Source organism: Ammospiza caudacuta, chromosome 5 (assembly GCF_027887145.1).
Source record: "Ammospiza caudacuta isolate bAmmCau1 chromosome 5, bAmmCau1.pri, whole genome shotgun sequence".
In the NCBI taxonomy this organism is placed as follows: Eukaryota; Metazoa; Chordata; class Aves; order Passeriformes; family Passerellidae; genus Ammospiza; species Ammospiza caudacuta.
Window position 1 is genome coordinate 6912988 of NC_080597.1, and position 12807 is coordinate 6925794.

The 12807-nt window shown below is 40.7% G+C and overlaps 1 protein-coding gene across 1 annotated transcript in view; it reads right to left on the minus strand.

The window, feature by feature from the left end:
* Positions 1-12252, minus strand: part of PHF21B (PHD finger protein 21B) — a 132410-nt gene extending 120158 nt beyond the window's left edge. Inside the window, exons 1-3 of the mRNA XM_058805794.1 lie at positions 12199-12252; positions 11631-11663; positions 11272-11337 (exon numbers count right to left, since the gene is read on the minus strand). Coding sequence (XP_058661777.1) covers positions 11272-11337; positions 11631-11663; positions 12199-12252 — 153 coding nt within the window. The remainder of the gene's footprint in view (positions 1-11271; positions 11338-11630; positions 11664-12198) is intronic.
* Between the last annotated feature and the right edge of the window lie 555 nt (positions 12253-12807).

Below are 12807 nucleotides of genomic sequence, written 5' to 3' on the forward strand. Positions count from 1 at the left end.
ACTGTTTGCATTACCTTGTGGTCTGAACCCTGGAGGAGAATCTCATTAAGCCAAACCTAAATACACACAGGATAAAGACAGGCCCAGACCCAAAAAACTTCAGCATATTTAGGAGAATTACTTTATTAAGAAAGTGCAAGAGGAAAAAAAAGATAAAATAATCAACTATGGCCAAAGTTTTGCAACCAAAAGGCCTGAAATCCAGATATAGTCTCATTTTTAAAAAATTATCTATCTAAAGATGTGAGAAATAGGAATTCATGCTGAAGGCCTCATAAACTCTCGGACTTAAAAATACACAAATGCAAACAGCCTCCCAGCCAAGGATACAGACAGAAGCTCAGACTCTGTTGCTAAACCAGGTCTTTCACCTTTGCTCCACCTACCTCAGGCTCAGTGCTGGCCTAGATCTCAGCCCAATTTCCACTAGTTTTATGAATTTACACCATTGCTGGGAGCTGCTGACTCCCCTCTTTAATCACCAGTACCAGGCCTCTGTGTGTATGTTTGCACACACACACGGCAGGGAGAAGGGACGACTCCCCAGTGTCAAAAAAATCAGCTGCAAAAGAATGCTGCACTCCCAAACTGAGTTTGGCACACAGAAATCACAGGCTTCTCACAATCCTCAGTTATATTATTCATGCAGAATGCACTCAGCATTCTATTGTTCCTGCTCTCATTGTTTATAAATGAGTCTTTGCTTCATCTGGGGATGGAAGTTCCTTTAAGCTTCCTTTACTAAAAGTACTTTGGTAATGAGATACAGCACTAGCACTCAGAGGGTTAAAGAAGTTTCTGGAAATGTTTGTGCTTCTGGAAAAAAAAATGGTTTTTTTTCCTCTATTGAAGGAAAAATGAAACACTGGTCTTGCTGATTTATTTAGCCAATCTGACACACAGGTTCCTATTCCTTCCTAAATGTTTCAGAAAATAACGAAGTTCTTCATTTTGTTCTTTCTTACTGCAACATTTCTGAAGGAAATTTTGTCATGTGTTAAGACTCTTGTTTTAACACTTCACTTAAGCATTCCCAGCTCTATCACATTAAAATACTAACCAAAGACATCGTCTTTAAATGCTGTACCTGGCATAAATACTATTTCTCATGACAGGACATGAATTGTTCCAGGTCCCTTTTTTTAGGGATCTACAGCTACAAAAAAAGATACAAGCCTTTGTCCAGCAATATTGCAAATTTCATGATTTAGCTTGTTTGACAGTTCAGACTACCATCATGTGCAAGATTCTAGTGCATTCCCCCAGATTAGAGTTTTTTCAATCCAAATTAAGTTAATTAACAGTGGGCTGAATTGTGAAAGAAAAAGTAAGTTAATCAGATGGCAACTAAATCATCTTTGGCTGAGGATATGCTTCTGTTTTAAAACCAGTATCATCATGGTTTAAGGGGAGTGGGACTACAGCATCCTTTACCTCTCCACTGCTCACCTCTCTTACTGCTTTTAAAGTTCAAAGCACTCCTTCATGCTGCTGCTGAGGCTGAGATATTGCAGATCCAAAAGGGACAAGAGGCAGGCTGTCACCCGACATACTGAAACCTGAAAACTGGAGAGATCCATCCATCCATCCATCCATCCATCCATCCATCCATCCATCCATCCATCCATCCATATTTTGGAGTGAAAGGAAACTGGGTTTTTTGAACTAAGCACTCAAGAAATATAACAGTTTGCCAGTTAATGGAAATGCATTTATATTTCACTACTGTTAAGAAGAGAAACAATTCCATCTCTTTCAAAAGCCTTCTCCTGTCTACTTGCAAATATCAATGGACTTTATGAAATGGATAGGTTTTGTCTTTTTCATATCAACCCCTAATATATTAGCTCTTAACTGAAGTTTAATGAAGCCATCCCCAAGAGCAGCATCTTTAAGCCAACAATCTCCATCCTCTGTGGGTTCTCCCAACACTCTGGACTGCCTTCATCTACCCTCTCCCCTCCTACCTGCTTTGCTCCCTTTGGTAATATCCGGATTTTTATCACACCAGTGCAAACTTTGGGTAACTCCAGTGAACTCCAGGGAAATATATTTCCGGACTTACACCTGCCTAGCCAGCAGAAAATGTAAATTTAGCTGAATAGTATTTAGTTTGCTCATTAAAGGCATTTTTCCCCTTTAATTTATAAGAAAGAAATGAAATCTGGATTGCATTGCTCATACTCATCTTCAGTAATACCACATTCCTCAAATGATCCTATTGAAAAAAGCTACCCACTTTTTCACTCAAAACATATGAGGAGAACTTAGTCTGGAATTAGTAGAGGAGAGAACAAAAAGTATTTCTTTCAACAAAGATCAGCCCTGTAGGTCATTTGAAGGAGGGACAGTAGTGCAGAATTTCAATTGGTTTCTGAAACAGCAGCTTTTAAAAAATGTATTTGCAGTTTAAGTGCCAGGTTTTGTCAAAGAAGACAAAAAAAAAAAAGATTGCAAATACTTCTGTCACTCCTATATTCCAATTACTTTTGAAGGGGTGAAAGATGAGAAATTAAAACAATTCCATCTTACATGGGGAGTAAATAACCTCCAAATCTAGAAACTCGTTGGCGTGTGCAACCAAGGACGAGCGCTGAATGCAACACATCCATGGATAAAAGTGCTCTGGAAAAAGCTGGGGTTGTTTTCCATTTAAATCCATGCCTATTCAAAACAGTCATATCTGAATTTCTAAGAGCACGCAAAATCAGTATGCATTTACCATAATAAATGCCTTTTTCATCAACCAACAAAACAGAACAGATACAAATGAACCAATCAGGGATTTCCAGTGAGCTATCAGTGTTAGAAAAGCTACTCTGCAGATTCCAGTTGAGTCACCACAGAGGAGAAAAAAAAGGGGGGAAAGGGGGGAAATAAATTACTGTGTGCAACTCCATCTGCAAACTGCTTCTCCCGCACTGGTATGTAATAAAACGTGTTGCTAAGATACAAGCTGCTAAAGAAGTTCATTAAAGGACACTTTAAACAAAGCTGCCAGACTCTTTTCCCTTTAAAGACTGCTTATTTGGTTCTGTCCCTTGTGTTTATAATTAGATCCTCTATATGAGAGATTGTGTTCCATTCAAGCCCACTCAGCAAAGAATGTTAATAAAATAATGTAAATAAGGCACTGGTTTAGGTTGTACATATTTATGGGCTGCAGAGCTGTTGATAGAAATGCATCTGGACTCCACCTGTATTTTTAAATGCAAAATAAATGCTTTTTCAAGTAGTTTATCCCTAAGCAAGAGAGCAGAAACATTAGCTTCTGCACCCAGCACTCTGACCCAACTTTCAGAAAATACTTTCAAGCAAAGAAAACTGGCTTCTTGCCTAAAGTTTGGAGTTTATGAGGTGCCTCTCATATAGGCTTTTATATGCAAGCCTTTGTTATCTACCCTGACATAAAGGACAAAATTGTTCATGCCTTTCCCCTGGCAATCTTTCTCTTTTTCCATCTGTACACAAATTCCTAGATGTGTATTAATGATTTAGAGAATTTCCTTGATCTAATATATTCACAAGTAAATCTGTTTTGTAATATTTTACTGCCAAGAAAGATATGCTATCAGATAGGTCTTTATCTGACCTTATATAAAATACTTTTAGTCCTCCCAGTAACACTTGGATGGTAGGGGTACTCAGGCTTTTGTTTTGGTTGAAGGGAAGAGAATGGGCAAGATGTACTTTGCTTTCAGTCATTGTGGTGAAACAATGCTAAAGAAATAATTTCAGCATTTATCTGTTTGGCACTTAATAACACACAAGATGCATAAATCCCAGATGAGAGTCAGTATCAGTGATTATATAGGAAATGTTACTTGTCACTTTATAACCTGCATCTCACACTACATTCTGTGCTGCAGTCCCCAGTACGTATATATATTTTTAATTACATTTTCAGGCTCATTTACATGCGCATATTGGCTTTCTGCCTGAATGATATCAAAGAGAAAGACCTTATGCTCACACCCAACCACACACACCCACACACACACAGACACAGAAGCAAATTTATACACAGAGACACTCTGTACATTTCTGAGAATGAAAGCTTCTCTCTTCATCATTCTTAGAAAAGCTTTGACTCACCAATAAATCTTTAGGCAATCTTAGCTGATTTCAAGCACTTTAGAAAAACAGATCATTATAGAAAATGTAGGTTAATCTCTGCTGCATGTCAAAAGTATCAATGATTCTCACTTGACTCAATTATTTGAAATGTAATATACAATTTCACTTTCTGTAACCTTATAAGATTTGTCATCAATAGCTGAGTTGCACAGAAAGGCAATCCCACTCCTTCTCCCCAGATAATACAGAAGCTACATCACAAAGTACCAACAGGATCAAGCTAAATTAATGTGGAAACAAAAATAACTTATCAGCAATATAGACTTAACTTCTGTTTCAAGGCCAATGATATGCTTCTCTCAATTAAACACAAACAATCAGACCAACCTTCAGGTGAACACACTGCTCTGGCCAGAGCTTCAATACCCAGGCTCTTAAAACAGAATTACAGCTCTGAAAATAAGATTGCCTCTCAAAAGCCTAAATTAACACCACCCATCATATCTACAGAGCTCTCAAGTACTTATTGTTTTGATTTTACTGCAGCTGCACTTATGGTCAATACCCTGGTTACTTTAATTCAGTCAAAGGATTGTTTTATAATTTAAACTTGGACATATATTTAAGTTCTCCATGGGTTAAAAAAGGAAGACACATGCTCCTATTTCCTAGTTCTCTGTCTATTAAGCAGAAGGGTCTGCCTGTACATGTGCAAAAAGCCCTGTGGTACATATTAGATTTCAATAGAGCCTTACTATTGGCAGTTGCAGGTTGGAGCAGGAACTAAGCCACATCAGCAATTTCATATGACACTCTGGAAATTGCTACTGCATAACAATAAGCAGCTGATTCAAAAAAGAGAGCAGTGGGGGAGAAAACATTTTTCTTGAAGTACATTTTAACTCAAGAACAATTCCAAATAAAAAAGTAGCACCACCCTAAGTTAAAAAAAATAAAAATTATATAAAATACCTGTATATACAGACATATAAGAGAAGTGTGTGATGAGGATTGGATAGACCAAATATGAGTCTATTACACTGAAGTAACTGTCTACTTTACTGCAGAATGACAAATTTTCACTTCAATCAGTCCAATTCTGGTTCTTTTTGGCTCCTCTTTGTTCTTATATTAAACTTGCAGCCTATTTTCATACTTCCCTTACCTCCAACTCCTCTGCATGTACCAGTTTCCATCCTTGGCACTATGGCCTCACAAACACCATTTACCATGGCCTTGTCTCATTGATTTGCAAATTTCTATCCTTTATTGCCTAAAAATGTTGTTGGTGCTTCAGATTTTGTTTTGGGGGTGGAGGGGAGGAGGAGGCAGCATCATTTTATAACCAAGTACAAAAATACTGCACATAATATCCTTGATCACAAAGAGAAAGGCACAGAAGGAAAAGTTAAAAGTAACTTTGTATGAACATTTATATGCCTTCATGCTTTCAACTTGACAATCAAATCTGCAATGAGATGAAAAGGGGTTTTCTCTATTTGAGCATAGCAGAAGTGTTTAGATTGGTGCAGTATCCCATTGGAAATGTTATTTAAAACCACCATTCTAGCATCATGCCAAGGAAAGCAGACATTCCCCTTTTCTTCCACAGATCCAAGGAGTCTGTGCACCAGATCCTGAGACAAGAGGAACTGGTTCAAACATCTGCCATGACTCTGCTCTGGATGAGCCACACACAGCATGAGCAGTGGAGATTTGGTTCCATCAAACCAGAGCTCCTGACAAAGACTCCTCTAGAAGTACCACTTCACAGCTACCCAAGTGAATGCTCAAAAATTAAAACAAATTCTAACTCCAAGAGGCAGAGTTCCTACAAAGAACTAAAGTTACTTTGAAAGAGTCTCCCTACTAAAGTATTGTGCACATCTGAACAAATACCTGTTTGCTGCAAGCATAAATTAGATATTTTAGTGTGTAACAGGTAGCAAATGTCTTTAGTGTAAAACCAGAAATGAAATAAGAAGGCATTGTTGGCATAATTCCTTTTTCTAAATAGACAAAAGCATTGTAGGGAAAAAATTGCTAAATCACAGGGATAATCATCATAGCCAGCTCCTCTAATGAGGCATCATGGGATTACTGGAGTTATTATAAGAGTCATCTTATTGAAGAAATTCAAAGTTAATTGAAATCAATTGTACTGTTCTGACAGCAGGTGTTTTAAGTGGGTAAAATATCAAAGTGAACTCTTTAAAATGGTTAGAATGAATGTAACATTCTCTTTTCAGCAGTTAGCCCTGCCAAGTGATACACTGTACAAGTAGAGAAATTGTGCAGTCAAAGAAAAATGCTGGAATGAAATAGCATTTCCCATGCCAGTCCAGCTACCAAACAAAATGGGGTTCTAACCCCTCCAGCAGAAATTATTGTTACAGATGTGTGAATTCCATGAATCTTTTTAAGGGCAACCTGATGGCAGGCTGAAAGCCATATTTCCATTCCTCCATGAAAATGTCCTTTATTACCCTTTTTCTCCAATATGACATGGGACTCCCAGTATGCTGCTACTGAAAGCACAAACAGAATGCCAGGATTGTCATTATGCAAACCATATCCCTAAGTTTCTCCTCCAAGAAGCTGAAGGTAAATCCTTCCCTAGTTTTCCCTCCTCTTTGTATAGATGGCAAAACAAATAATACATTGCCACCTGATTTTGGAAAAAAAGAAAAAGAACTGGAGCTTTCTGGGAGCTGGAGCTCTCTGAATTACAATCCAGAATCTTTACTCTGATCCAGCAAGTTCATTTTATTCTGCAATTGTCCAGGATTCCCAGCAAAGTCAGCAGGACCTCATTATACAGAAGAATGGCAAAGTCAAGTTCATATTTAATGCCTGTTGTCTGTGTGTTCACAGACTCAGTGCAGTGACAGGAAAGTTTAATGCTCCACCTGGGAGCCCATCACCTGCCTGCCCTGACACCCAGAGCCAGACATGGATGCAGTTCTTGCCACAGCAACAGGGAGGGCCATGCATGCCTTGGGTCAGAGTTTGACATCAGGTCCAACTCAATCTGGAAATGCCTTTCAGATTTTACCTGAGTTTTCACTGAAGCTTATAACCCTTATTTTACCTTAATAATCTTGAAAGAACCCAGCCATAAGAAATACTGAGCTCTGGCAATATCAATAATTTACTCTTTACCTCATGTAAACAATGCTGCCATTTGCAGCACGAACTTCAACAAACCCAAAATCCACTTCCTCCTCTTCCCCAAAACAGAGACAGTATCAGCACAATGAGACATCTGGAGCTAAACCATCTCCAACAACTTGCACAAGAACTCTACTTCAATTTAAGAAGTCTAACACTTTCCACAAGCAGGTTTTGCTGGTGGTCACCACAGGCAAAATACAGTCAGTGATTTCATTTCAGGTGTACTACCCAAAAAACCCCAAATAACCAGCAATAACACAGTCTGGGAAAGTCTGCCTGAAACTGATGCTGATTTTCTGCATAGATAGTAAATTATAGTAAAGAAATGAGGCAGCACACAAGTGAACGGCATAATGTCTTTCAGCAAGGCATATTTTTATTACTGTGCTACAGGACAGGGTGTCTGAATTCATCATGGTCAAAAATATAGTGGCCCACTCATGTTCATTGTTAAAGACCTGGTTGGCCACCTAACACTTATGTCAGTAAGGAGGAATAAGAAAAAATGAACTTCCAATGGAGGTTAAAGATTTGTCTATTTTTTTAAATCTTGATCTATTAATTAATAAGAGACAATTTCCTAGAATTAAGACCCTTAACAACTCTTTAAGGACATAAAGAGCAAGAAACACATGCAGCAGAGCAACTCTGGTGTGCTATTAAGGCCAGTGCTGGCTCTTATGATGGCTCTTTTATTTCCATATAAATGCTTGTTGCTTGACAATTTAGATAAAAATGTTACTGCTGCTCTGCATGTGCTGGAGACTGAAGGTGTAAAACCACTGGACTAACTAATGGAGTTTCACACATCATGTCTTGTTAAAGAAGAGGTAACCCATCCTCAAATGTGATGACAATTAATCAAAACCACAGCATCTGAGGGATGTACTTGTGACAGAAGTCTAAGCTGTCTTTCTGAGTTGGATGCCAAATTAGGAACTGATTGAAACTATTGCTTTCCTGAAATGAAAATGATGGCTCTAAGTACTCATTTGCACATACTGAAAAATATTAAAACTATTCTAAATAAAGGAAACATCAATGACTAACCAGGGATCCTTGACTGGGATGCAACTTTAACTGCATATACAAGTCCACTTTGTAAATTTCCCTCAAAAGTTGAGTTTGTCATTCAGTTCTTTCTTGTCTTCATTTGTAAGTTTCAAGAAAAGTACACATTGCCACAAATGCCACTGTAGCCATCTACAATGGAAAGTAATGAATGGGGGCACTGGGAGATAACACTTACTCCTGCTATGTTCCTAACAGGTGTAGATGGGGGTTTTTGTTTGTTTGTTTTACTGTTTCATCATTAACATGTGCAGTTAAATTGAAAGGCAATTTTAGGGTCTTTTGTATTCAGTGTACACAAAATCAAGGGTATTCATTATTGAATTATGAATTAGTTGTGCCTAAACAAATCTTTGGTGGGATAAAGGAGGAAAGAGTGTAAATACATATGTAAAAATAACCTCCCTGCTTGAACTGCCTCTTTAAATTTACACTTGTGTTTCCGTGAAAGTGAGGGCATGAAACCACCAAAGAGCCCCACCCTGAGCCCATCTGTGGTCTCAGGGGTCTCACTGCTCCTTCTCTACACCCCCAAGGACACAGAGCTCATTTACAAGCCACTCCTAAGGAGCAGCTAATAATTATAGCAAGTCTGCAAAGTTACTCGATGGGTTTGTGACCTGGTCACGAGCTAAGACCTCCAAACTCATTTCACTTGTGACCTGAGAAGGATTTCAGTGCAGACCTCTGGAGGTGGCAGCCTGGAGCATGAGGACACCACAGCACCAGCCAGACTCTTAATTATGAGCTCTTGTTGCACAGCATGTTGAAAACAGCAAAAGAAATCCAGAGTTTTGCCTAAAAATAGGACATTTCCTGCTAGGCCAAATTTGCTGTTTAAAGAATTTAGGTATTTTATGGTTAATTATTTCATGGTCTATAGATTTATTTACAAGATTATGAGAATAGCAAGTCATAAATATACAAGATATTTTTACTAGTTAGTTTGGATTATACATAAATATGCTGTGCAAGCGTAGCAAAAACCATTTTCCCCAAGCTGAATCAGAATGTTCAAACTGAATTTTCAAATGTGTCTCTCTGCCTTATCTAAATTCCAACATGACATATAATAAATAGCTTCTCATTTACCACGATCATAAAAATTTAAACAGCCTTGAAACAGTTGCTGCAATATAGGGGGAAATGATCAAATCTATGTTCCAAACACCCACTTAGAACAGTAAAACTATTTTGATATTTAAGAAATAGTACATAAAGATGTAGGAAAGGGTTTTACCTTATTTAAAAAAAAAAAAAAAAAAAAAAAAACAACAAAAAATAAGGTTCTACCAAATATAGGAGTATTAGAGTCAACAATTTGCTGTTTTACACTGCACAACAAGGACTAACAGCCCCTACACATCATGTAGTGTCAGATTTGCTTTTTAAAAGAAACTATCTGGTTTGATTCTATACAGTGATTAAACATCTTTGTGCTCTGCTGAGTAGGGCATTCTCTCCCCTCCCCCCTCCAAAAACGGCATCAAAGCAATCAAAATGGTAATGTTCAGCATGAATGGGGCCCCATCCCCCACCGGCAAACTCCGCAGACTTTTCTCCATGTTAGGAGCAACCAACACCCCTTCCTCACAAAATGGAAGCTTCCACTACCAAACTGAGAGTGCTGACCAATTCTCATTACAATAAACCTGGGAGAAAAAGGGGTGGCGTGCAGCCGTGGCCCGCAGGCACGCCGCACGCAGGCACTTGGCAACTTTAAGCACAACTCCGGCAAAGCAAAACAAAACACAATTAAAAAAAAAAAAAAAAAAAAAGGGAAGGAAAGAAAATAAAACCAAACAAATAAAAACAAACAAAAAAGAGGGACGGGGGAGCAGCACACGCGTCGCCTCTCGCCGGGAGGGTGTGAGGGAGGCAGGGGGGAGGCAGGGGCGGCTGAGGGCGGCTGTGGGCGCTGTCCCCGGGCGCGGTGCTGAAGGCGGAGGCCGCGCTGGGCCGGCACGGAGCGGGGAGCCCAGCAGCCCAAAGGCCACCCGCAAAGTTGGACAGGGGGGAAGCTCGGGCCGGCAGCTCTCCCGCTGCTTTCCCAAGTGCCTTTCCCAAGCGCCTTTCCCGCCGGGAAGTGCCGGGAGAAGGGCCGGGAAGCCGTGAGGGCGGCGGCGCTGTCCGCGGTGCTGAGCCCCCCGGAGCCCCCGCCGCTGAACTTTCCTTGCGGGCCCCGCTCGGCCCAGGGGTCACCGGCACAAAAACAGAAACTTTGGCAAGGGCGGGAAGGGGAGGAGGCAGCGGGGAAGGTTCCCGGGTTGTTTTGTTTCTCTCCTCCGTTTTTGGTGTTTTTTTTCCTCCCCCCTCTCCCTGGCTGCTGAAGCGGGTTAATCTGGTTTTATTCGTATTTTTTTGGAAGGGGTAGGAAAAAAGTGAAAGTGCCTAAGTGAACTCGAATCAAAAGGCAACACGTCAGATCAGACCAAGGGAAGAGAAAGGCAAGTGGGGAGGGGAAATAAAAAAAAAAAATAAAAAAAAAAAAGAGAAGAAAAGAAAAGAAATAAAGTGATCAATAAAAATCAGTTTTGTAATTAAACCCAGAAATGGCTCCAAACGGGGCTCCAGCCTCCTCCTTCCCAACTCTTGCTCTGCACATTACACAGAAGTGCACAAAGTAGCCCAAGACAGGAGAATTTTCCATATTCCTAAAACATGTCGACCAACTCAAAATGGACGCCTCTTTTTTTTTTCTTACGTTTTAACTACTGCTTATCTTTTTTGCTGCTAGTCCTGAAATAATTCTTTCCCCCAGCAAGACATCAGAGAATCCGACCTCATTATCAAAACATGCATTTTCTGACTCTATGCAAAAGAAAATGGATGTTATATCCCCTGCCGCCAGTATTTTTCAGCTAACGCAGACACTTTTCGGATGTTTAGATAGTGCATCATAAAAACAAGAAGAAAAACCAAGCACAACTGAATCGATCTGTTCCTTACTTGTTTCTCATTAAGAGCTGCTATTCTTGATTGCCTTTCATGGATTTGTTTCTTAAGATCCCCGTTCTGCAAAAACGGCAACAAGACGCATATTAAAGGCAAAGTGCAAACTAACCCCGTGATGAATAAACTTGCGAGCTAGAAATTGTTCAAAGGCAAAAACCATTCCACCGAAGCCGTACAGAAGCATGCACACACAAAACACCCTCCTTAGCAAGAAAGCTCAGTGCAGACTACAAAATGAGATCTCTTACTGATAAAGTTTCTCATCCTGCTGTCCCAGCACAACTGCGCTTATTACGGCAGGGATAAAATACTGAAGAAGAGAGAAAAAAAAAAAAAAAAGGATCTGCATTTACCTGTGGATCTTGCTTCATCTGTGCAACTAGTTTGTATTAAAAAAAAAAAAATCGCCCCGCAAAAAAGGAGGAATTAGAAACTGTTTCAAGTTTAATGGATTTTTTTAAATGTATGTATGTGTGTGGACGGGGGAGGGAGGGGGGTAAGGAACAAAGAGGCAAGTAAACACTGCGAGTCAGTTTCAAGCAAAGCTCATAAATATTCAAGTCTCGTCCTAATCTCTCCAACACACACACACACACACACGCACACGCACACACGCACACGCACTCTCTCTCACACTCACGCACACTCACACGACTGCAGCGTCGACTCCGCGTCTCCACGGCACCCACACACACAAAAAACTCAGCCAAAGAAGCCGCCAAAGTACTTTGTGGGAGTGCTCGCCATTGCGGCGGGGAGCCGGGGGTCCCTCCCCGCCGCGCCCCCCGCGCCCCCTCCCCGGGCCGCTGCGGCACCGAGGCTCGCTCCGAACATGCAACCCCGCTCGGTGCTGCGAGCCCGAGCCAGGCACGGCCCGGCACGGCACGGCTCGGCCGGTGCCTCAGCATTGCATTCTGTTACCTGCTGACATGGGATTTCCACTTTTAACGCCTCCCGCAAGCTGTGTAGCTCCATCCCTGCAACTTGCCAGGCACTTTCCTGCCACTTTCAGATCCGAGTGAAGTTTGGTTTTTTTGGTTTTGTTTGGTTTGGTTTTTGGTTTGATTTTGTTTGGCCTTTTCTTTTTCCCTGCCTTTCTTTTTCTTTCTTTCTTTTTTTTTTTTTTTTTTTGGCTTTTTTGTTTTTGTTTTTTTCTCCCTCGCTTTTTGCAACAGACCGGCCAGCCAGCCACCCCTCCCTCAGCGGGAAAATGGAAGAAAATAATTTTTTTAAGTAACCAAAAAAAAAAAAAAAAAAAAAAGAAAGAAAAAAAAAGAAAAGACGGAAAAAAATTAAGTAAAATAAAAAATGAAAAACAAAAGGAGTGGCGGCACCAAGAACAACAATACGTGAGGAAAAGCGGCAGGACAGCGGGCAGACACAAGTACTCGGCGTGCACGGCAAGTTGTTCGCCTCTTTGCTGGGGACACGGACTCATCACTCACTTTCCGCCGATCTGGGGGGGCCCCTCCCCGGCCGCCCCCGCCCGCGGGCCCCCCCCGCTGGCCCCGTTGGCCCCCGCCCCGCCCC